Source organism: Anser cygnoides, unplaced genomic scaffold (genome assembly GCF_040182565.1).
Source record: "Anser cygnoides isolate HZ-2024a breed goose unplaced genomic scaffold, Taihu_goose_T2T_genome scaffold_71_1, whole genome shotgun sequence".
NCBI classification, from domain to species: domain Eukaryota; kingdom Metazoa; phylum Chordata; class Aves; order Anseriformes; family Anatidae; genus Anser; species Anser cygnoides.
Window position 1 is genome coordinate 101231 of NW_027103085.1, and position 26287 is coordinate 127517.

The following is a 26287-nucleotide window of genomic DNA, read 5'->3' on the forward strand; positions in this document are numbered from 1 at the left end:
TAATGAGTGGCAAAAGCACCGTATTGTGACTGGCCCGGATGCTCCGTGCATCCTTGGCATAGACTATCTTAGAAGAGGATATTTCAAGGACCCAAAAGGGTTCCGCTGGGCTTTTGGCATAGCTGCCTTAGAGACAGAGGACATTAAACAGTTGTCTACCTTGCCTGGTCTCTCAGAGGACCCTTCTGTTGTGGGGTTGCTGAGGGTTGAAGAACAGCAAGTGCCGATCGCTACCACAACTGTGCACCGGCGGCAATATCGCACCAACCGAGACTCCCTGATTCCCATCCATAAGCTAATTCGTCAACTGGAGAGCCAAGGAGTGATCAGCAAGACTCATTCACCTTTCAATAGTCCCATATGGCCAGTGCGAAAGTCTAATGGTGAGTGGAGGCAAACAGTGGACTATCGTGGCCTGAACGAAGTCACGCCACCACTGAGTGCTGCAGTGCCGGACATGCTAGAACTCCAGTATGAACTGGAATCAAAGGCAGCCAAGTGGTATGCCACAACTGATATCGCTAAGGCATTTTTCTCCATCCCTCTAGCAGCAGAGTGCAGGCCACAGTTTGCTTTAACTTGGAGGGGAGTCCAATACACCTGGAATCAGTTGCCCCAGGGGTGGAAACACAGCCCTACCATTTGCCATGGACTGATCCAGTCTGCGCTGGAACAGGGGGAAGCTCCTGAACACCTGCAGTACATCAATGACATCATTGTGTGGGGTGACACTGCAGAAGAAGTTTTCGAGAAAGGGAAGAAAATAGTCCAAATCCTTCTGAAGGCCGGTTTTGCCATAAAACAAAATAAAGTCAAAGGACCTGCATGAGAGATCCAGTTTTTAGGAATAAAATGGCAAGATGGACGTCGTCAAATCCCAATGGATGTGATCAACAAAATAACAGCTATGTCTCCACCAACTAGCAAAAAAGAAACTCAAACTTTCCTAGGTGTCGTGGGGTTTTGGAGAATGCATATTCCAAATTACAGTCTGATTGTAAACCCGCTCTACCAAGTAACCCGTAAGAAGAATGCTTTTGAATGGGGCCCTGAGCAACGACAAGCCTTTGAACAAATTAAGCAGGAAATAGTTCATGCAGTAGCCCTCGGGCCAGTCCGAACAGGACCAGATGTAAAGAATGTGCTCTACACCGCAGCCGGGGAGAATGGTCCCACCTGGAGCCTCTGGCAGAAAGAAACTGGGGAAACTCGAGGTCGACCCCTGGGGTTTTGGAGTCGGGGATACAGAGGATCTGAGGCCCGCTATACTCCAACTGAAAAGGAGATATTGGCAGCATATGAAGGAGTTCGATCTGGTTCGGAAGTGGTCGGTACTGAAGCGCAGCTCCTCCTGGCACCCTGACTGCCGGTACTAGGCTGGATGTTCAAAGGAAGGGTCCCCTCTACACATCATGCAACTGATGATACATGGAGCAAGTGGGTTGCACTGATTACTCAGCGGGCTCGAATAGGAAACCCCAGACACCCAGGAATCTTGGAAGTTATTATGGACTGGCCAGAAGGCAAATACTTTGGGATATCATCAGAGGAGGAGGTGGTCCGTGCTGAAGAAGCCCCACTGTACAACAAGCTACCGGAAAATGAGAAGAAATATGCCTTGTTCACTGATGGGTCCTGTCGTATTGTGGGAAAGCATCGGAGATGGAAAGCTGCTGTATGGAGTCCTACACGACGAGTTGCAGAAGCTGCTGAGGGAGAAGGTGAATCGAGTCAGTTTGCAGAAGTGAAAGCCACTCAGCTGGCTTTAGATATTGCTGAACGAGAAAAGTGGCCAGTTCTCTCTCTCTATACTGATTCATGGATGGTAGCAAATGCCCTGTGGGGGTGGTTACAGCAATGGAAGCAGAACAACTGGCAGCGCAGGGGCAAAGCCATCTGGGCTGCTGCATTGTGGCAAGATATTGCTGCCCAGGTAGAGAACCTGGTTGTAAAGGTACGCCATTTAGATGCTCATGTGCCCAAGAATCGGGCTACTGAAGAACATCAAAACAACCAGCAGATGGATCAGGCTGCTAAGATTGAAGTGGCTCAGTTGGACCTGGACTGGCAACATAAAGGTGAATTATTTATAGCCCGATGGGCCCATGACACCTCAGGCCATCAAGGTAGAGATGCAACATACAGATGGGCTCGTGATCGAGGGGTGGACCTGACCATGGACACTATAGCACAGGTTATTCATGATTGTGAAACATGTGCTGCAATCAAGCAAGCCAAACGGTCAAAGCGTCTTTGGTATGGAGGACGATGGCTGAAATATAAATATGGAGAGGCCTGGCAGATTGATTACATCACACTCCCTCAAACCCGCAACGGCAAGCGCCACGTACTTACAATGGTGGAAGCAACCACCGGATGGCTGGAAACATATCCTGTGCCCCATGCCACCGCCCGGAACACTATCCTGGGCCTTGAAAAGCAAGTCCTATGGCGACATGGCACCCCAGAAAGAATTGAGTCAGACAACGGGACTCATTTCCAAAACAACCTCATAGACACTTGGGCCAAAGAACATGGTATTGAGTGGGTGTATCACATCCCCTATCATGCACCAGCCTCTGGGAAAGTTGAACGATACAATGGACTGTTGAAGACTATAATGAAAGCAATGGGTGCTGGGATGTTCAAAAATTGGGATACATATTTGGCAAAGGCCACCTGGTTAGTCAATACCAGGGGATCTGCCAACCGAGCTGGACCTGCCCAATCAAACCTGTTACGCACTGTAGAAGGGGATAAAGTTCCTGTAGTGCACGTAAGAAACATGCTGGGTAAAACAGTCTGGGCTACTCCTGCCTCAGGAAAAGGCAAACCCATTCGTGGAATTGCTTTTGCTCAGGGACCTGGATGCACTTGGTGGGTAATGCAAAAGAATGGGGAGGTCCGGTGTGTACCTCAAGGGGATTTAATACTGGGTGAGAATAGCCCATGAGTTGAATTGTAGTATGTTAATTATTATATAATACTGTATGTCATCACTACCATGATTGCTATATATCATAGATGAAAATGGTGATTAATTAGACTGTATTGGAAAGAGCGTAACCTGAGCATGACATAAATGGTATGGAATAAGGGGTGGATATCTGTCCTGGTTCCAGTTAGGACAGAGTTAATTTTCCCTCATAGTAGCTGGTAGGGTGCTATGTTTTGGATTAGGATGAGAAGAGCGCTGATAACATGCTGATGTTTTAATTGTTGCAGAGCAGTGTTTACACCAGGCCAAGGACTTTTCAGCTTCTCGCTCTGTCCTGCCAGCGAGCAGGCTAGGGGTGCAGCAGGAGCTGGGAGGGGACAGACCCAGGACAGCTGACCCAAACTGGCCAAAGGGGTATTCCATACCATCTGACGTCATGCTAAACAATATATAGGGGTGGCTAGCCGGGGTGGGGGGCCGGCTGCTCGGGGATAGGCTGGGCATCGGTCAGCGGGTGGTGAGCAATTGCATTGTGCATTGTTTCTTGTTTCTTACACATTCCACTTGTTTCTTACACATTATTATTATTAATACTATTATCATTATCACTATTATTATTGTTGTTATTATTATATTCCTGTCTTAATAAACTGTCTTTATCTCAACTCACAGGCTTCACTTTCCCGTTTCTCTCCCCCATCCCAGAGAGGGAGGGGGGAGGGTGAGCGAACGGCTGTGTGGTGTTTAGCTGCCAGCCGGTTTAAACCACAACAAGAGAGAGTGACCGAGAAGGAGAAGCGGAGACCAAGTGCTACAGATTGACCGCAACCCCCATTCCCCCGTTACCCTGCGCCGCTCAGGGGGGAGGAGGTAGAAGAAGGTGGATGATGGGAAGGTGTTTTCTTTGTTTCTCGCTTCTCTAGCTTGTTAGTAATAGGCAATAAATCTTACTGTCTCCCTACTCTGAGTCTGTTTTGCCCATCACGATAATTGCTGAGCGATCTCCCCATCCTTATCTCAACCCTTGAGCCCTTTGCATCGTATTTTCTCCCCTTTTCCCTTTGAGGAGGGGGAGTGAGAGAGCGGCTGAGGTGGAGTTCGGCTGTCTACCTGAGTAAAACCACCAGAGATCTCTGCAATCACTTGGCAGAGGACAGGGGCGCAGAGGGGGAAATGCTGCTTGAGTGTTTTCTCACTATGAACATAATTAATAAAGCTTCTGTCTGACCTGTTTTAAATTGTACTTGTGTTATTATGCACTTGGAGTCCTGATATTCTCTGACACTTTCAAGACACTCTAAAACCACTACAATCTGCTTAAGTCTCTCTTTAAAACTCATGTCCCCTCTGATAAAAAATAACAACAACAAAAAAAATCCTTGTGTGAGCATATGTATCATTAGGATTGACATCAGAGTCTTTCTGCTCTACTGTATCCACTGTTCTCTACCACATCTGAAAATTTTGCTATATTACAGAAATGGATCGTCAACTCTTTTGTCATATGCAATCTTCCCCCTCAAAAAACAGTTGGAACAAATTAACAAACATGCTCAATATCATTATAATCATGTTTGTATTAACTGCATAACAGCGCACCTTTATGTCTATAGAACTGCATACATAAAACCAAGAAATTTTCCATTAGGAGGGATGGAGTGATGGTTTGATTTTCTTTTTAAAATAATTTACTTGTTGGGTTGACAGACTTTTTCAAAATGTTGAAAGGGAGTATGGAATGTGTAAATAAAGAAAACTGATTATTTACATACAAAGGAAAAGATAACGGGAATGCCATTATTATTTAAATACATACTAACCCCCCGCATAATTTTCAAATATCATTATTATAGCTGCTATTGTAACAGAAAATTTAGAAATTCATTTATTTGTTTTATCGTAGTTTATAACTATTATTGCAGTGAATTATACTCAAGGCTTCTTTAAAGCAAAAGGGTTGGAAATTTACTTTTTTTTTTTCCATATGAAACCTGTTCCTTAGAACAGGTTGCCTAGGGAAATGTTGGAGTCACTGTCCTTGGAGGTGTTTAAGGAATCGTAGAATCATAGAACAGCTTGGGACGGAAGGGACCTTAAAGATCATCTAGTTTCAACCCCCCCCTACAATGGGCAGGGATGCCACCCACTGGAGCAGGTTGCCCAGGGCCTCGTTCAACCTGGTCTTGAACACCTCCAGGGATGGGGCATCCACAACCTCTCTGGGCAACCTGTTTCAGTGCCTTACCACTCTCTGAGTGAAGAATTTCCTCCTAAGCTCTAATCAAAATCTCCCCTCTTTTAGTTTAAAACCATTCCCCTTTGTCCTGTCATTATCTGATTGAGCAAAGAGTTGCTCTCCATCTTTTATATGCCCCCTTTAAGTACTGAAAGGCTGCAATGAGGTCACCCCGAAGCCTTCTCTTCTGTCAGCTGAACAGACCCAGCTCTCTCAGACTTTCTTCATAGGAGAGGTGCTCCAGCCCCTTGATCATCTTTGTGGCCCTCCTCTGGACCCGTTCTAACAGATTGATATCCTTCTTGTGCTGGGGGCTCCAGACCTGGACGCAGTACTCCAAGTGGGTCTTCACAAGGGCAGAGTAGAGGGGGACAATCACCTCCCTTGACCTGCTGGCCACTCCTCTTTTGATGCAGCCCAGGATGCAGTTGGCCTTCCGGGCTACAAGTGCACACTGCTGGCTCATGTCGAGCTTTTTGTGCACCAGAACCCCCAGGTCCTTCTCTGCAGGGCTGCTCTCAGTGAGTTCTTCTCCCAGTCTGTACTCATGTCTGGGATTGCCCTGACCCAGGTGCAGCACCTTGCACTTTGACTTGTTGAATCTCATTAGGTTCATGTGGGTCCACTTCTCAAGCTTGTCCAGGTCCCTTTGAATGGCATCCCTTCCTTCTATCGTATCAACTCCACCACTCAGCTTGGTGTCATCTGCAAACTTGCTGAGGGTGCACTCGATCCCACTGTCTACATCATGGATAAAGATATTAAACAGTACTGGTCCCAAGAATGATCCCTGAGGTACACCACTCGTCACCAGCTTCCACTTGGACATAGAGCCATTGACCACCACTCTCTGGGTGCGACCTTCAAGCCAACTCTTTATTCACTGAATGGTCCACCCATCAAATCCATATCTCTCCAACCTGGAGATCAGGATGTCATGTGGAACAGTGTTAGAGGCCTTGCAGAAGTACAGGTAGATTACATTGGTCGGTCTTCCTTTGTCAACTGATGCAGTCATTCCATCATGGAAGGCCACCAGATTGGTCAGGCACTATTTACCCTTGGTGAAGCCATGCTTGCTGTCTCGGTTCACCTCTTTGCCTTGCATGTGCCTTGACATTGCTTCCAGGAGGATCTTTTCGATGATCTTCCTAGGCACAGAGGTTGAGGCTCACCAGTCTGTAGTTCCCTGGGTCCTCCTTTCTACCCTTTTTAAAAATGGGAGTGACGTTTCCCTTTTTCCAGTCACCAGGGACTTCGCCTGACCGCCAGGACTTTTCTAATATGATGGAGAGAGTCTTTGCAACTATATCAGCCAGTTCCCTCAGGACCCTGGGATACAGGTCATCAGGCCCCATAGACTTGTATTTGTTTAGTTTCATCAGGTGGTCTCGAACCTGCTCTTCACTTACAGTGGGTGGGACTTTGCTCCCACAGCCTCCATCTATGGGTTCAGGGAAACAAAAGACTTGGGAATCCTGACTGTCAGTGAAGACTGAGGCAAAGGAGGAAAGGGTAGATGTGGTACTTAGGGACATAGTTTAGTGGGCAATATTGGTGGTAGGGGGATATTTGGACTAGATTATCTTAGAGGTCTTTTCCAAGTGATTCCATGATTCTATGAAACCAGGGATTTAAAGAAATTCACCATTCAACAGGCAATACAGTAATATTATGGAGTGGCAGCACTGTATGCTATTGTGTTGTTAATGTGATTGAACTGTGTATTGCAATCGTTATATTTTGCTAAGTGTAACTTACATTTGTATTGTGATTTCAGTATACTTTATATCACTCTGCTAAATCAGAAATCCCATGTAACAGCAACTATCTTCAAATAAGTAAATTTGATATTAAACATTACACCCTCCATGCATGGAATATCTAAAATAACCTAGTCAGAGAGTACTGGACTCTGATAATTAGCATTAGATGCTTATTTCCTACTTTAGAGACTTACTAATTCTAGTCCTCTAAGGCAACCATTAAAATATATGGATTGATTCCACAATAGATGTGATACTGTTTTCAAAACTGAAATAAAATTAGGACCTACAAATATAAGAAATTCAAAGTATAAGAAAAATTCTGTTTCAACTTCTACTTACATTTGCTGTTCATTTCAAAATGAACACAATCTGAAAGTATATTGTCAGCCTAATTAGTCTCTTAAAATTTTCTTTCACTGCTTATGTACCCTAAAGATTATCTGTCACTTATATGGAACGTCCTATGATTATTAGCTTTCTTACCACTGAAAATACAATATTGTATATTTGGGGACACTGAGAACCCATGCAATACAAGAGAGTTTTTACTGTACTTTGCACCACTGCAATGAAATATGCACATGCAAATAATAAAAGTGATATATTGGGAAGGCAACTAGCTCTACGGGACAGCAGATTGCATGGGAAAACATGAATCCTGTATGTGGTGTTTATAAATCAGAATGCTTTGTGATAATAGAGTATCAGAGCAAATACGAGCAGACCTAATTCATGTACCAGTAGCTTTCTAGCTGCCTAAATTGCATCAGCAAAATTTTAAGTTTGTCTTGATTCACTCACGTATATAGGGTTCTGCTAGATAAGGATCCTCAGACTACTGTGCAGATAAATCTCACCCCAGAGCTCTGTTGTGAGTAAGGCCAAGTTCCAATGACTTTAAATGGAACCTTCATGGTGTTTTTCAATGTCTTCTGCACTTTCCTCAGTGAGAGACTTCCATTCATGCCAACCTGACAAATGGAGTCTGGAATGATATAATCATTAATTTTCATAGCTAATATAAAAGTTTCAGTGGAGACCGTGGAAGCTTTTGCCATAGTTCTAATAACCAAATTAGGTAACTTAAAATAATGGGCAACACCAAAAGGTCATCCTCTCCTTCCATCATTTTTCTCTCCCCTCCCCCCCCAGCAACAGACAAAAAATTTCAACAGATCTATATACTACATTCCTCAGGGCAACTGAATTTCTTGGAGCCAATCTTTAGGCAGCCCTCAGGGTCCAATGTTAAATTCCACATTGCTATTTTATCAGAATTTGGCCACAAGAGAGTAGATACATAGCATTCAAGACCAGGTTTAGTCGCATGTATAGTTGATCTATAACAAATAGGATTTAACTTAAAATGCTTTAAAAAAAAACACTTTACAAATTGAAATCTGTTTTCAGTTATATGTTTGCCTTCTTAGCCATGTTCTTTCAAGATTAGTCCTTTTTTGTATAGAAGATGTAATCGTACAAGACACAAGAATACTTGCTTGGTACTATTTACCTCATCACCAGGACTGCAAAAGAAAAGGGAAAGAAAGGAAAGGGGAAGAAAATAAAATATAAAACAGAAGTTCTATGGCATTATAATTTGTATGAATTGCATGGAGGGCTTCCCTTGGTTACACTTCCCAGTGTTCACTGCTGTCATTATACTCCATGAAAGTACTTTTGCCCAGCTTGCATCTGTGAGTTTATGTCAGAGGAGAGTAAGGGCTTGAACAGAACTAACAAAAGAACAAGAAAAAACATCAGCAATTAACAGCAATTAACTCTCCCTAGTAATAAACTTACTGTAAGATTTCAAATGATCATAGGCTTATGTTTTGGGAAACAAACACACTCCTACTAGATACACTACCATCCTTAAAGTAGCCTTTACGTTCAAGTTATTAAGAGTATGTTTCTGCCTCATATGCATGCACACACACAAAAACACCATACAGATATGTATACAAAAAATATAATAAAAAGAATTGCTTTGTTAGAAAAAACAGAAAATAAGAGTTGTAGCCACTATATACTTACTACTTAGTTGAATCTGATAACTGATATTCCCGTCGTCTGTCATAACATTCCTGGATTCCAGGGTCATTCCATAAACTTCTTATTGCATCTACATAGGGGTTCCCAAAAGTTGACACCTTTTCTACATCGACTTCTCGAACTAACAGTGCATGAACCTAATTTGAAACAAAGAAAACAATAAAATTTACTTCATTTTCTATGTTTACAAAGAGTTCATGCGCAGTGAAAAAGATTAACAGGAATAATTTTTCAGACTGGCCATCTCACCAATGTGAGGTTATGAATGAATGATGATAAGATGTGTTCAAACTAAGAAAAATAGTAATAGGGATGATATTACACAAAAAGGAGAACTAATGAATTTGTATATGGGCCCTTATTTCAGAATAAACTTATCCTAATCCAATACTATTTAGCTGAAATGAATAAAATGTTCACATTAAAAATTATATTTAAGCTAATTTTAAAGAAAGCTTTCATTTTTCAGATATGATTTTAGTGCATATAAAATACCTGCTTTTTAATGATGTTACCTTGGCAGAGTTAAACTGATGAAGTACAGAGAATGGGGAGGAGGAGATTTGCCTTTCAAATAGATTCATTAAAAAAAAAAGAAGTTTTAATGTTACCACAAACATAACAGAAGCTACCATTAAAAAAGAAAAGCTAGATTCTTAGGAATGATTACCAGTTACTTTTTAAAAATCTTCATAATTTACAGTACAAAGTAATCTCTTCAAATAGGGAGTTGTTCTTATTAAAGAAATTTATCCTGCTAACAAACATACAACCCCCCACACCCCTTTTTAGATGGCCTGGGAGAATGATGCTACTACTCCTTACTTAACAAAACTTTATACCTGCAACTAGTTTACTCGAGCAGAAATCAAGAACTCCAAGTTCAACGTGAAAAATGTGCGTCTTAGAGATATGGAGAACATATGTTCTCTATTATTAGAACCCAAGTCTGCAACTTCTAAGAAAGTATATTTTCTTTTGGAACATCATACCCACCCATCCTGAATGTCTGGACAAATCATGAAGGGTCTCTACCATTTCACAGCTAGTAACAAGAAATGTTATTCTACTAAGCACAAACCAAAGTTTTTGTGAAACAGGAAGATTTGTTTTATTTTTGGAGAAGATCGTATATTTGTTCTCAAACTCAATTATGTATTCTTTTGGCTTTGTATTCTTCCCAAAGAATGATGCCCCAAGTATTTGTTCACTACTTATGACAAAATGATATAGCAATATATTCAGATATTGATTATTCTTTTTAAATTATTATTCTTGAGCTCTGAAATTATGTCCAGCTGGGCCAGCAAATAGGTCTGTTTCCATATTCTCTCCATACATACATCAACCTTTTGGAATCTTACAACAGTGGTTACAGTCAATGTTGGAGCAAGCTTGGAAAAAAGTTCAAGTTTTTATATTCCTTTTGATATTGTCTATATAATTTTTCCAAGCTAGCTTTCTAGCCTAAAAGAAAGATTTATGAGGGAGACATGCACAGTCTATTTCAAAATAATTTCTTCTTCTGATCTGTTATGGTTTAACCCAGCTGGCAGCTAAGCACCACAGAGCCGTTCGCTCACCCTCCCCCCTCCCTCTGTGGGATAGGGGGAAAGAATTAGAAAGAAATGAAAACCTGTGGGTTGAGATAAAGACTGTTTATTAGGACAGGAAAGAAAGGAAAATAATACTAATAACAGTACTACTAATAATAATGTGTACAAACAAGTGATACACAATGCAATTGCTCACCACCTGCTGACCGATGCCCAGCCTACCCCCGAGTAGCCACCCCCCACCCCCCCCACCCAGCTAGCCACCCCTATATATTGTTCATCATGACGTCAGATAGTATGGAATACCCCTTTGGCCAGTTTGGGTCAGCTGTCCTGGATCTGTCCCCTCCCAGATCCTGCTGCACCCCTAGCCTGTCTGCTGGCAGGACAGTGTGAGAAGCTGAAAAGTCCTTGGCTTAGTATAAGCACTGCTCTGCAACAATTAAAGCATTGGTGTGTTATCAACATCCTTCTCATCCTAAATCCAAAACACAGCACCCTACCAGCTACTAGGAGGAAAATTAACTCTATCCTAGCCAAAACCAGGACATGATCTTAAATCCACAGAAGAAAGCCATATGATTGAGATGCAGTAGGCAAGGTTTTTTTCATATCAATGGTTTGTGTGGACTAGCCCATTTTAAGATGCCAATTTTAAGATGCCCATTTAAAGAATCTCTCTCACATGTGTTGTGGTTTAACCCGGCTGGCAGCTAAACACCACACAGCCGTTCGCTCACCCTCCCCCCTCCCTCTCTGGGATGGGGGAGAGAAACGGGAAAGTGAAGCCGGTGAGTTGAGATAAAGACAGTTTATTAAGACAGGAATATAAGGAATATAAGGAATATAATAATAACAATAATAATAATAATAATGATAATGATAATAGTATTAACAATAATAATGTGTAAGAAAACAAGTGATGCACAATGCAATTGCTCACCACCCGCTGACCGATGCCCAGCCTATTCCCGAGCAGCCGGCCCCCCCACCCCGGCCAGCCACCCCTATATATTGTTTAGCATGACGTCAGATGGTATGGAATACCCCTTTGGCCAGTTTGGGTCAGCTGTCCTGGGTCTGTCCCCTCCCAGATCCTGCTGCACCCCCAGCCTGCTCGCTGGCAGGACAGAGCGAGAAGCCGAAAAGTCCTTGGCCTGGTGTAAACACTGCTCTGCAACAATTAAAACATCAGCATGTTATCAGCGCTCTTCTCATCCTAATCCAAAACATAGCACCCTACCAGCTACTATGAGCTACTTAACTCTGTCCTAACTGGAACCAGGACAACATGGAAAAATACATCTTAGCAAATATTTTCTGTTTTGTAACAGGATTTCCCAAACCTATATGTAAAGGACTGTGGTTGTAGTGTTTGGCCTGTCAGTAATTAATATCACTGTGCTTGATGATTCAGCTAGGTCTGGATGGTGTAATTTACATAGACTGCATAACTGACAGCAGTAGCATGAGATCGAAACAGTCTGGGAGCTGAATGGAAGTCTGTACAAAAAAACATCATCACGACAAAGAATTTGTCTCTCTTGTCTTGAGAGGATTACAAATCCAAAGTGATTAATTTCTTGAGAATGTAGCTCTTGCTTATAGCAGAAACAATTATTTAAGCCAGTCAACAAAAGTCATGAGTCATTTACAGGTTCAGACCCTGATGACTTGTAATCTTCAGCTGTGGTTCATACAAATACCTTGCCTTATTGGGCTGTATAGCAAGACATGCAGCTTTGGAGGAAATCTTCATCTATCCTTTGCCCTTTTCCTTTTCCTTGGACCTACTAAATCAAGAGCAAATGCAAAAATAAAGGCTTTCCTGCAAACCTACACATATTCGAAACAGGTGTAACATTCAAGGAGATTAATACTAGGCTATATTTCACTGTCTCGAACATGTAACAGGCTGAGGATGTGTTACTTAACGTGTCAGAAAGCAGAACTCTGATGATCAGTCCAAGGTAGGAAAGTAGATTTACATAACAGTCTGAGAGAACTATTTTGGAAGAGAACTGTAGAGAGGTAGTTGTTTCCTTTGAGCAACCATGAAGCACAGAACGGATCAGGTTAAATAGGGAAGAGGTTTCATGGTGTGCTATACTTAAGAACTATATTTAAATTAATAAAATACATTGTGACTTGCTGGAAGGAGGCTTGGTACAATGCTAATCATCCTGCAGTTACTGAAAAAGGTGAATGGGGTATCAAAACTGCCTAAATACGAATTTGTCATCCTTTCCTATTTTACATTCCAAGTTCTAAATAGGCAAAATAGCATATCCTCTTTGAAAAAGAATTCCACGGACACATAACAGAATCTAAAAATTTGAGTTTGTAGAAAATATTTTTGTTGTTACTGTTCATTGTCAGTAAAATGCTTTGAATAATCAGTCCTAACCCATGACCCATGGGCACTACAATAAAACAATAATGATTTAAAATATTTTGTGACTTCATTTGAAAATGACTCAGTAAAAAATGTATTGTTATACTCTACTTATAATATTTTTATATAACAAATCACTGGAATAATAGAAGAAAAGTGATGTCTACACCTGATTTTTTGTTAATAGGGCTCAGAGAAAGCTTAGATAGTAGCTGAATATATCAGAAATTTATTTCTAAACTGAAATTGGTGCCCTGAATTTTCCTGATTTCTTATTTACTTTTAAGCTGCATCAGATATGAAAGACAACAAACACTATGCCATTGCTGCCATTGCTATGGAGCTGCAACCAAAACATTCAAGCAAGCTGTTATCTAGGAATATATCACTATCTATATAGATAATAGAAAAAGCTTCTGAAAATTGCATTTTAAAGGTCATATTATCACTAATAACATACTCCTTGAAAAAAAATCCTTTTCAGTTACAGAGCAAGAGAAGCACCATGAAACACAACTCATTCCTCTAGCAGATTTCTCTTGCAGGTGTTAGACACACAATGTGAGCCATGCCAAAGAAGGAGAGAGGGGAGGTTAGGTGCACAATTCAAATACAGAACCAATATCTTGATATATGTACTTTTACAGTTATCCTAGTATTCTCTCATAAAGTTTTCAATCCTTTTTTTATAAGCAAAAGTTTTTATTAGCAACAAAATAAGTAGTTTTCTGATGTCACTCAGAAGAGTAAAAAGTTACCTTAGTCACTAATAACTAGTCCATCCAGTATGGGTAAGTATATAAAATACAACTTTTACTCATTAAATGTGAGGTGCCCTTCTATGATATGGAACATATCATTTGTTTATTTAGGGAAAGGAAAGATATAAGAAGATGCAATTACAGCAGCGCAATTTAGATACTATTTAGAAGTAAATAGGTTTAGAAGTAAATAGGTCTAGACCTAGATAGGCCTGGAGTCAAATCCAGTTGGAGGCCAGTCACTAGTGGAGTCCCCCAGGGCTCAGTACTGGGGCCAGTTCTCTTTAAATATCTTTATTGATGATCTGGATGAGGGGATCGAGTGCACCCTCAGTAAGTTTGCAGATGACACCAAGCTAAGTGCGTGTGTCGATCTGCTCGAGGGCAGGAAGGCTCTGCAGGAGGATCTGGATAGGCTGGACCGATGGGCTGAGGCCAGCTGTATGAAGTTCAACAAGGCCAAGTGCCGGGTCCTGCACCTGGGGCACAACAACCCCAAGCAGCGCTACAGGCTGGGAGATGAGTGGCTGGAAAGCTGCCTGGCAGAGAAGGACCTGGGGATATTCATCGGTAGCTGGCTAAATATGAGCCAGCAGTGTGCTCAGGTGGCCAAGAAGGCCAACAGCATCCTGGCTTGTATCAGAAATAGTGTGGCCAGCAGGTCTAGGGAGGTGATTGTCCCCCTGTACTCGGCTCTGGTGAGGCCGCACCTCGAGTACTGTGTTCAGTTTTGGGCCCCTCGCTACAAGAAGGACATGGAGGTGCTCGAGCGAGTCCAGAGAAGGGCAACGAAGCTGGTGAGGGGTCTGGAGAACAAGTCTTACGAGGAGTGGCTGAGGGAGCTGGGATTGTTCAGTCTGGAGAAGAGGAGGCTCAGGGGAGACCTTATCGCTCTCTAGAGGTACATTAAAGGAGGCTGTAGCGAGGTGGGGATTGGTCTATTCTCCCACGTGCCCAGTGATAGGACGAGAGGGAATGGGCTAAAGTTGCACCAGGGGAGGTTTAGGTTGGATATTAGGAAGAACTTCTTTACTGAAAGGGTTGTTAGGCATTGGAATGGGCTGCCCAGGGAAGTGGTTGAGTCACCATCCCTGGAGGTCTTTAAAAGACATTTGGATGTAGCACTTAGTGATACGGTTTAGTGGAGGACTTCTTAGTGTTAGGTCAGAGGTTGGACTAGGTGATCTTGGAGGTCTCTTTCATCCTAGATGATTCTGTGATTCTGTTTGACTCCAAAGCTAACATACACAGACTAGTTCTGCTAATGCAAATCACACTACAGGGCAAAAAAAGGGTGTGACTGTTTTGTCACTTACTCTCCAGCTTTCATGTTTCCCATATATAAACTTCAGGTTGCCTGACTATCACTTAAGCTGTTGCCTAACAAATAAAGCTACATAAATTTATCAGCATGTTCATTACTGCATTTTTATAGAATATCTGATTATAAAGGCCTGAATTATCACTTTTATCTCTATTCATACCTTTCCTCCCCACCAAAAAAAAACATATCCATAAGAATATTTCCATTAAATGAAACAACTTCTTCAACAGACACTGTTGGCAATCAATCTCTGTAGAAAAAATGAGGTTTTCAAAACAAAACAGGGAGAAAAACAGAAATGAAGTATCCGTATGCAATTTATTCTCTACTAAAAGGACAAACAGTAAAATGAATCAGTCTTTCTGTGACTTTCACTGTGTCTTTCTTTCAAGATCTGGTTGGATTTGGCCCTGGGCAACCTGATCTAGTGAGTGGCATCCCTGCCAATGGCAGGGGGGTTGGAAATAGATGATCTTTAAGGTCCCTTCCAACCCAAGCCGTTCTATGATTCTATAATTCTATGATTATGAAAAAACTTTGGTAAATGCAAACTGATGAAAAGGCACAAAAAGCTATTTCTCAAACTTAAGAGAAAACTATTTTCTAGTGACTAATAGATCCATTAGGATAAAATGTCAACAGTACAGGTATATATATAACTCATAATGAACTTGGTTATAGTCCTGTCAAAGAAAAATGTCAACTTAAAATGGTAAAAAATGTTCTATAAATATTTCTATGTTACTGACACGGTACAAAACCTGATCTGCCTATATCACTAGCCACAGAAATATTAAATGACATAACATACCATGTTACTCAAATACTCACACATAAACACGTACACATATGTTGCTACAGATCCCTGAATACATAAATACACTTTGTCTAAACAATCACTTCAGTTTAGGTAAATGTATTTGTGCATATTTGAATAAAATTTTCCTTTGTTTTTCAGGACAGCTTTCTGTTTACTGCTCAAAGACATTTTTTCATTTTGCTATAGTGTACTATTTAAGTGTGCTATTTAGTTTTAAGAGAAGTGTTTAAGAACACTATGCCTCCAGGATATGAAAGAGGGTAATTCTTATTTCTTTTTTTTTTTCTTAATATTTCCCTCTCCTGTTTGTTAAACTTCATTTAACAGATCAATGGACAATGAAGGCAAAGAACCGTGACGAGAACGTGGTAGATTCCAATCATCCAATCTAATCTTGTGATTTACCATAAAAGACCAGTTGGAAGCATGTCACTAGTGGTGCACCCCAGGGTTCAATACTGGCTCCAGTCTTGTTTAACATCTTCATTAATGACCTGGATGAAGGGGAAGAGTGCACCCTCAGCAAGTTTGCAGATGAGTGTTGTAAAGGAAGGATATAGGCTCTTTAGGAAGGACAGGCAGAGGAGATGAGGAGGGGATGTCACTCAGGAGGAGACAAGGAGGGGATGTCAATGACCAGCTGGAGTGCATGGAGCTCTGGCTGGAGATGGAGGGGCTTGTGGAGAATGTGAAGATCAAAGGCAGCCTTGGCTGCAGTGACCATGAAATGATGGAGTTCAAGATCCTGAGGGCAGTGAGGAAGGTGCACAGCAAGCTCAAAACCCTGGACTTTGGGAGAGCAGACTTTGGCCTCTTCAGGAATCTGCTTGGAAGAGTGGGATAAAGCACTGGAGGGAAGAGGGTTACAAGGAAGTTGGCTAATATTTAAGGATCACCCACTCCAAGCTCAGGAGCGATGCATTCCAACAAAGAGGAAGTCAGGCAAAAACACTGAGAGGTCTGCATGGATGAATGAGGAGTGCCTGGTCAAGCTCAAGCACAAAAAGCAAGCCTACAGAGGGTGGAAGCAAGGACAGGTAACCTGGGAGGAATAAAGAGACATTATCCAAGCAGCCAGGGATCAAGTTAGGAAAGCTAAAGCCCAGACAGAATTGAATCTGGCCAGAGACATCAAGGGCAACATGAAGGGATTCTAGAAGTATATCAGTGATAAAACGAAGACTAGGGAAAATGTGAGCTCTCTCCTGAAGGAAACGGAAGACCTGGCTACCAAGGATATGGAGAAGGTTGAGGTATTGAACAACTTTTGGCACTTTTTGCCTCAGTCTTCACCAGCAAGTGTTCTAGCCACACAGCCCAAGTGGCAGAAGGCAAAGGCAAGACTGTGAGAATGAAGAACCGCCCACTGTAGGAGATCAGGTTTGAGACTGTCTAAGGAACCTGAACGTGCACAAGTCCATACGACCTGATGAGATGCATCTGAGGATCCTGAGGGAACTGGCGGATGAAGTTGCTAAGGTACTATCCAATAGATTTTAGAAGCTGTGTGCACTGGTTTCAGCTGAGATAGGGTTAATTTTCTTCATAGTGGCTGATATGGTGACATGTTTTGGATTTAGGAGAAAAATAATGTTGATAACACACTTATGTTTTAGTTGTTGCTAAGCAGCGCTTTCTCTTGTTTTACACTCATCATGGGTATTAAGAGCTTTATAGCAGGCTTCATATCCTAGCACCTGTTTTTAAGGAATGATGTTCAATATTAGTATTGTAAGTAATGGCATTTTTTCCACAATATTATTTTTATATAGTAATAAAGTTGGGGTTATTAAAGAGACTTTTATGCAAACATGAACATACTCAAATTTTCATTCCATTTTCAAGTGAAAAAGAGGCTGTACGTGACAAAAACTCAAGAATCTATTGGTTCAGTCAACCACTGCAATACAATAGTGAGTGCATTTTAAAAAAAGGAGTCTATGTGAATTCTCACCTAAGAACTGCACATGCACAGAAGTCCTCCTGAGCCTCATTCCTGTACAAAGCCTGAATGCATCTTACACAAGAGCTGCTACCTGTGGAAAGCCCACGCAGGATCAGTTCAGGAAGGACTGTATCCCATGGGAGGGACCCCACGTGGGAACAAAGGAAGAGCGTGACCATGAAGGAGCGGTAGAGACAAAGTGTTACAGACTGATCGCAGCCCCCATTCCCCATTCCCCTGCACTGCTTAGAGGGAGGATGTAGAAGAAGGTGGATGGGGGGGAAAGTGTTTTTAGTTAGTTTTTAGTTTCTCACTGCTCTAGCTTGTTAGTAATAGGTAATAAATTACATTTATCTCCCTATGCTGATCCTATTTTGCCTGTGACAATAATTGTTGAGTGATCTCCCTGTCCTTATCTCAACCCTTGAGCCTTTTTCACTGTATTTTCTCCCCCTTTCCCTTTGAGGACAGAGAGTGCGGTTCTGGCAGAGCTCAGCTGCCCAGCTCTTAGAAAAAAAGAAAAAAAAAGCTATATTTCTAAAAAAAGCATATTTCTGTTTCAGTTTAGAAGTATTACATTAAAAATAACATTGCACTTATAAATATCTATGAAATTCAAAACTGTGAGATAAGTCAAAAGCACTGCAAAGAAAAGCATTTATTCTCTGTAATTTTAAGCCATACTTTCTTGTATTTTTAAAGGAAGAGATTGCCCTCTGCTGATTAACTCATAACAGAGACAGCAATAATTTCAAACTGATATAGAAATATCAAAGGATTGTGAAATATTGAAATGATTGAAAATAATGAATGATTCCAGTAGGAATTTTCCTCTGGAAAAAAAAATGCATCAAGCTTAAATAGCTGCATTTGTGTATTTTCTAACCAAGATTGTTGCCTTTCTAAACAATTACCTCTTTTTTTTTTTTTTTTTAAATGAACTCTGAAAATTAGCTTCAGATTTATCCTAGGCATTTAAAGCTACATAGTAGTTTATCACCTACTTATTTCTGGTGCTTTCCCTAAGCCCTTTATGTGAGCATTTGCATGGAGTAAAGAACTGGAAGGACTAAATGGTAAAATTTAATCTCAAATGAAAAGTTGTTGTCTTGAACAGGGTCACAGAAGAATGAATTTAGTCATGTTAAAGATACAACCCAACATTATTTTCTCCAGAGTAACCACAGACATATTATAGCATAGTGATGAGTAGCTATTTGAAACGGGCCTTGAGGTAGATGAAAGTTTTATGCCATTTGACATAAAAAGTGTCTTTCTTTATAAATTAGGCACAATCTTCTAATTGCTAGAAACATATAACAGATGCCAAGCAGAGCTCATTTAAAGAAGGAAAGCAAAGCACTGCTGACTTGTTTTTCAAGGCTTCAGGCCACTACCACTTTCTTGAAACATGGTGCCAACTTCCCTAATGAGGAAGGAGGAATGAAAACAAATAAAAGCACATCTTTCTTATTTGCAATAAATTGAGTCTTATTTATACAAGAGCTTGAAAGTTTCTTCCTTTGTTGCCTGGTGTGTATAAAATTGATCCATACTCTGACTTAATCAAATTAACGTGTTTTAAAGTGATTAATTCTGTTTAGTAATTGACTGTTTTACTAATCAGTATTTATAGGGAAAGGCCAAGGTAGGTTATTTAACAATCATTTGGGAAGGTATATTTATCTGCTAAAGCATAAATGGAGTATACTCCCAAGATGCTAGCCAAAACTGGACACTGTCCATATAAATGGACCATTAGTCATAAAAACAGGGTTTTGGAGATTTGTTTTGTTCGTTTGTATTATATTTCTAGCAAGCCCATATTTACAGTGAGTGTTAAATATGCGAAGGAAAGCAAAACTGAGCTTTTTGGAATTAATTTCAATTACACCTGGAAGAAGCTTTTGGGAACTGAACAAAAAGAATAGAAAAGGGACAACATAGTCTACTGAGAAAAAAAAAAAGTATTCTCATTAGTATAGAAGGAATTATATACTAATTGCTTAATCCTTCAGTGCAATATACTCCGTAGATTCTCCAGGATGCAACAAGGAGCTGAAGATCTTGGAACAAGTTAACAGTGAAATACAGGCATATTCTTATCAAAACTCTTAGAGTCAAAAGTTCTACTTAGCCACAGATGTTCTGAATTTACTCCCATAATAATTCTTTCAGAAATGCCCAGAGTAATTTCCCAGAAAATCTGGCAGACAAATTTATCAAGTTAATTCAGGGAAAGTACTGATGCAGACAAGAAAGGCTGCTTGTTACATTCTACTATCAAGAAAAAAAAAGGATATTAATAGGGCCTATTTACTTGGTTCATAAGTACTATCAAAGAAAGACTACTTAAGAAATCAGCATGCAGCTACCACTCACATACAAAAACACTGTGAATTGGAATTAAAGTTTTAATATAAATGCTGGTATTAAGATTTAACTAGATGGATAGGAAGGTAACCTGCAAGTCAAAAGAGAAGATAACATTAATTCACCTTAAGGAACAAGAGAGTATTATATTGAAAAAGCCTGCAAAACATTATTGACCTGATCCAGTAGTAACTGATGTTATAATTAAGATTTTTATTTTCTTCAGTGAGCTTTAAAATCCTTCTCAATAGGAAAATGATTGTAATTCCTTTTTGGACCTACCAAATAATTATTTTAATTCAGAAAAACTTCAGGACTAAAATGAATGACAAATTGGATTAAAGGTGAACAATATTTTATCTTCACTGGATCATTATAGTACTTGGATTACATGAAACCAAACTCCCCACAGAACAAATATTAAACTAGGAACACTTTTCATAGAATCATAGAATACTCTGAGTTGGAAGAAACCCACAAGGATCATCAAGTCCAACTCCTGGCACTACGCAGGTCTACACAAAAATTCAGACCATATCACTAAGAGCATACTCCAAATGCTTCTTAAACTCCAACAGGCTTGGTGCAGTGACTGTGTCCCTGGGGAGCCTGTTCCAGTGTGCGACAACCCTCCTGGTGAAGAACCTCTTCCTGATATTCAGCCTGAACCTCCCCTGTCGCAGCTTGACTCCATTCCCTCGGGTCCTATCACTGGTCACTAAAAAGAATAGATCAGTGCCTGCCCCTCCACTCCCTGTCGTGAGGAAGCTGTAGACTGTGATGAGGTCTCCCCTCAGCCTCCTCTTTTCCAGGCTGAACAGGCCAAGTGACCTCAGCCGCTCCTCATACCTCTTCCCCTCTAGGCCCTTCACCATCTTTGTCGCCCTCCTCTGGACGCTCTCCAACAGTTTCACATCCTTTTTGTACTGTGGTGCCCAAAACTGCACACAGTACTCGAGGTGAGGCCACACCAGCGCAGAGTAGAGCGGGACAATCACTTCCCTCGACCGACTAGCGATGCCGTGCTTGATGCACCCCAGGATACGGTTGGCCCTCCTGGCTACCAGGACACACTGCTGGCTCATATTCAGCTTGCTATCAGCCAAAACCCCCAGATCCCTCTCTGCAGGGCTGCTCCCCAGCATCTCATCGCCCAGTCTGTACGTATAGCCAGGGTTGCCCCTTCCCAGGTGCAGGACCTGGCACTTGCTCTTGTTAAACTTCATGTGGTTGGTGATCGCCCAGCTCTCCAATCTGTCCAGATCTCTCTGCAAGGCCTTTCCACCCTCTAGTGTTTTGCCTGTCTATAGATAGGTCAGGACATTATTAATCGGATTAAAGAGAGCATAGGTGAGGGGAAGGAATTAATTAGAAGTTTTATGTTAGTTTTGCTCCCATCTAACACTGTTCTTGGAGTTACTGAATCTGTAGCAAAAGCACAGTAGCCTCACAGTCACTCTAATGTATGTTGGTGATTAGTACAGTGAGGGCCTGTCCAGGTTTCAGTTAGGACAGAGTTAATTTTCCTCCTAGTAGCTGGTAGGGTGCTATGTTTTGGATTAGGATGAGAAGGATGTTGATAACACACCAATGCTTTAATTGTTGCAGAGCAGTGCTTACACCAGGCCAAGGACTTTTCCGCTTCTCGCTCTGTCCTGCCAGCGAGCAGGCTAGGGGTGCAGCAGGAGCTGGGAGGGGACAGACCCAGGACAGCTGACCCAAACTGGCCAAAGGGGTATTCCATACCATCTGACGTCATGCTGAACAATATATAGGGGTGGCTAGCCGGGGGGGTGGGGGGGCCGGCTGCTCGGGGATAGGCTGGGCATCGGTCAGCGGGTGGTGAGCAATTGCATTGTGCATCACTTGTTTCGTACACATTATTATTAGTAGCACGATTATCATTATCACTATTATTATTATTATTATTATTTTCCTGTCTTAATAAACTGTCTTTATCTCAACTCACAGGCTTCACTTTCCCGTTTCTCTCCCCCATCCCGGAGAGGGAGGGGGGAGGGTGAGCGAACGGCTGTGTGGTGCTTAGCTGCCGGCCGGGTTAAACCACAACAGTCCTTTTGGTGCCCAACGTGGGGCATGAAGGGTTGAGATATCGACAGATTTGACCAGAGGGTGTTAAACTAAAATTGGTATAAGTATTGGACCTGCTTAATAGTTGCTAGTCACAATGTTGATTGCCTTGATCTCAAGTCTGCTGTGCCTGTTTTCCAAACTGAGTTTTATAGCACGTTACTTTCTGTATGTGCTCCCTGTCGCGCTGTTTATCCTTTCCGGGCCCTGGTTTAAGATTGTTATGGTACTGTGTGGTGTAACAATGGCTTCTAATATGATGAGATTTCTGGTCATAACTTCATGACTCTAACCTGGTATTTGTACTCAGCACTGACGTCGACTCTATACTTTGGAAACCATATCTGGGAAACTATTAACAATTACACCTATTGCCTATTTTCGTCAGGGAGCCAATCTGTGAAGGGGACAGGGGAAGATATTTTTTCCTACGTGTTCACTCTCCCTTTCTCCTTCACCACCCTCTTATCCCCCGAGCTAGTTACGGTAGTTCTCCAAGATGTTGAATATCCTTGGGATGTTCAGACTAGCATGTTCTTGTTGTTATGTCTCCAGAATGCGCTTCAGGTTTTGTTTAAGATTAAACAACTACTTAGTAATCTCATCCAGAGATCTGTCTTCAGGCAGGATAGTTGTGAGTGGCAGGGAGTGTGGGAGGATATGGGCAGGTTTCTAGAGCAGTGGGCACCTCCAGTGTTTTGGACATTCACCCCTGAACAACTGCAAAATCCTAAAAAGCTGGCAGAATGCTTGAAAAAAAGGTGTCCTGACTCTGGCAGTTCCAAAGAGACACAAATCACTGTAGCGTGCTGGGGTCTGGCTTGTGCCTATCGAGCTGCAATTGATGCTACTATCAGCCTAGTGACAGACCCTGCAGTCGCTCCAGCTCCCGCAGCCGCTCCAGTTCCAGCTCCCACAGCCGCTCCAGCTCCTGCAGCCGTTCCAGTTCCAGCTCCTGCAGCTGTTCCAGTTCCAGCAGCTGCTCCAGCTCCAGCTCCCACAGCCGCTCCAGCTCCTGCAGCTGCTCCCGCTCCTGTGGCTGGGTCAGAGAAACGAGCTGTAGCAGCGCAAGTTGCCCCTGCAGAGGGTATTCCAACCCCTGTGGCAGACCCTGTGGCTGGGTCAGAGAAACGAGCTGTAGCAGTGCAAGTTGCCCCTGTAGAGGGTATTCCAACCCCTGTGGCAGACCCTGTGGCTGGGTTAGAGAAACGAGCTGTAGCAGTGCAAGTTGCCCCTGCAGAGGGTATTCCAACCCCTGTGGCAGACCCTGTGGCTGGGTCAGAGAAACAAGCTGTAGCAGTGCAAGTTGCCCCTGTAGACAAGGTGAAAAAATGGTATAGAGACTCAGGTCGTTTAGAACGCAGACAGTCTTCTGCTAGGTCTAGGTATACAGAAGACAAGGCTGGGCAATTAAAGGTGCAGGAGGATGAAGATGAAGATGAGGATGTCGAAAAATCAACAGTAACTACCCGAACCCTATACCAGCGTGAGCTACGAGATGTGCGAAAAGATTTTGGTCGCTGCATAGGTGAGCAGCTTGTCACCTGGCTGCTCCGGTGCTGGGACACCGGAGCCAATTGTGTGGAATTAGAGGGCAGGGAAGCCAGGCGGCTGGGATCCCTTGCTAGAGATGCAGGCATGGACAAAGTAATTGGAGATGGAGCACGATCTCACAGCCTCTGGAGGCGTCTCCTGTCAGCTGTGAAGGAAAGGTATCCCTTCAAGGAAGAACTTGTATGTCTACCAGGCAAATGGACCACCATGGAGAAGGGAATTCAGTACCTGAGGGAATTAGCCGTACGGGAAGTAATTTATAAGGACCTAGACGATGCACAAATATCCACAGATACAGATGAAGTCCAGTGTACACGACCCATGTGACGGAAGTTTGTACGGAGTGCACCATCATCATATGCCAGGTCATTGGAAATAATAGCCTGGAAAGAGGATGAGGAACCCACAGTGGATGAATTGGTTAAACAACTCCGGCAGTACGAAGAAAGTCTTTCCTCTTCCCTACAGGCCTGCGTCTCGGCTGTGGAGAAGTTCTCTGAAGAGTTCCACCAACTTGAAGAGAATTTATCTTCCTCCCCACCCGTATGAACCAGTGTCTCAGCTATCAGGGGTAAGCGTTCATCCATGCAAGGAAGACGATATAATGGGTACACACCCCGCACCACCCTGTGGTTTTACCTACGCGACCATGGAGAGGACATGGAAAATGGGATGTAAAATCTACTGCGACCCTAGAGGCACGGGTACGTGAGTTGCAAAAGAAAACAATTGGGAAAAAGGGGTTCTCTGAAAAGTTTGCTGCTCCAACTTCCAGCAGGCAGTCCTTTAGACACAGAAACGAAGATTCTGACCAGGACTAGAGGGGCCCTGCCTCCAGCCAGGAGGAGGAAAGGGACAATCGAGTTTATTGGACTGTGTGGATTCGATGGCCTGGCACGTCAGACCCACAGAAGTATAAGGCTTTAATAGACACCGGTGCACAATGTACTATAATGCCATCAAGCTATAAAGGGCCAGAGCCCATCTGTATTTATGGAGTGACGGGGGGATCCCATCAGTTAACTGCATTGGAGGCTGAAGTGAGTCTAACCGAAAATGAGTGGCAAAAGCACCGTATTGTGACTGGCCCGGATGCTCCGTGCATCCTTGGCATAGAAGAGGATATTTCCTCTTAGAAGAGGATATTTCAAGGACCCAAAAGGGTTCCAGTGGGCTTTTGGCATAGCTGCCTTAGAGACAGAGGACATGAAACAGTTGTCTACCTTGCCCAGTCTCTCGGAGGACCCTTCTCTTGTGGGGTTGCTGAGGGTCAAAGAACAGCAGGTGCCAATTGCTACCAAAACAGTGCACCAGCAGCAATATCGCACCAACCGAGACTCCCTTATTCACATCCATAAGCTAATTCGTCAACTGGAGAGCCAAGGACTGATCAGCAAGACTCACTCACCCTTTCATAATCCCATATGACCAGTGCAAATGTCTAATGGTGAGTGGAGACTAACAGTGAACTATCGTGGCCTGAACGAAGTCACACCACCGCTGAATGCTGCAGTGCTGGACATGCTAGAACTCCAGTACGAACTGGAATCAAAGGCAGCCAAGTGGTATGCCACAATTGATATCGCTAACGCATTTTTCTCCATCCCTCTAGCAGCACAGTGCAGGCCACAGTTTGCTTTCACTTGGAGGGGAGTCCAATACACCTGGAATCGGCTGCCCCAGGGGTGGAAACACAGCCCTACCATTTGCCATGGACTGATCCAGTCTGCGCTGGAACAGGGGGAAGCTCCTGAACACCTGCAGTACATCGATGACATCATTGTGTGGCGTGACACTGCAGAAGAAGTTTTCGAGAAAGGGAAGAAAATAGTCCAAATCCTTCTGAAGGCCGGTTTTGCCATAAAACAAAATAAAGTTAAAGGACCTGCATGAGAGATCCAGTTTTTAGGAATAAAATGGCAAGATGGACGTCGTCAAATCCCAATGGATGTGATCAACAAAATAACAGCTATGTCTCCACCAACTAGCAAAAAAGAAACACAAACTTTCCTAGGTGTCGTGGGGTTTTGGAGAATGCATATTCCAAATTACAGTCTGATTGTAAACCCGCTCTACCAAGTAACCCGTAAGAAGAATGCTTTTGAATGGGGCCCTGAGCAACGACAAGCCTTTGAACAAATTAAGCAGGAACTAGTTCATGCAGTAGCCCTTGGGCCAGTCCGAACAGGACCAGATGTAAAGAATGTGCTCTACACTGCAGCCGGGGAGAATGGTCCCACCTGGAGCCTCTGGCAGGAAGAAACTGGGGAAACTCAAGGTCGACCCCTGGGATTTTGGACTCAGGGATACAGAGGATCTGAGGCCCGCTATACTCCAACCGAAAAGGAGATATTGGCAGCATATGAGGGAGTTTGATCTGCTTCAGAAGTGGTCGGTACTGAAGCGCAGCTCCTCCTGGCACCCCGACTGCCGGTACTAGGCTGGATGTTCAAAGGAAGGGTCCCCTCTA

General features: G+C 42.7%; 1 protein-coding gene across 3 annotated transcripts in view; it reads right to left on the reverse strand.

Annotated features, from left to right (window-relative positions):
* The window catches only part of LOC136789577 (guanine nucleotide-binding protein G(q) subunit alpha-like), a 152528-nt gene that overhangs the window by 84539 nt on the left and 41702 nt on the right, over positions 1-26287 (reverse strand). For all 3 annotated transcript variants that reach the window (XM_066989657.1, XM_066989656.1, XM_066989654.1), the window contains one exon: positions 8981-9135. In XM_066989657.1, the coding sequence (XP_066845758.1) occupies positions 8981-9135 (155 nt within the window). The remainder of the gene's footprint in view (positions 1-8980; positions 9136-26287) is intronic.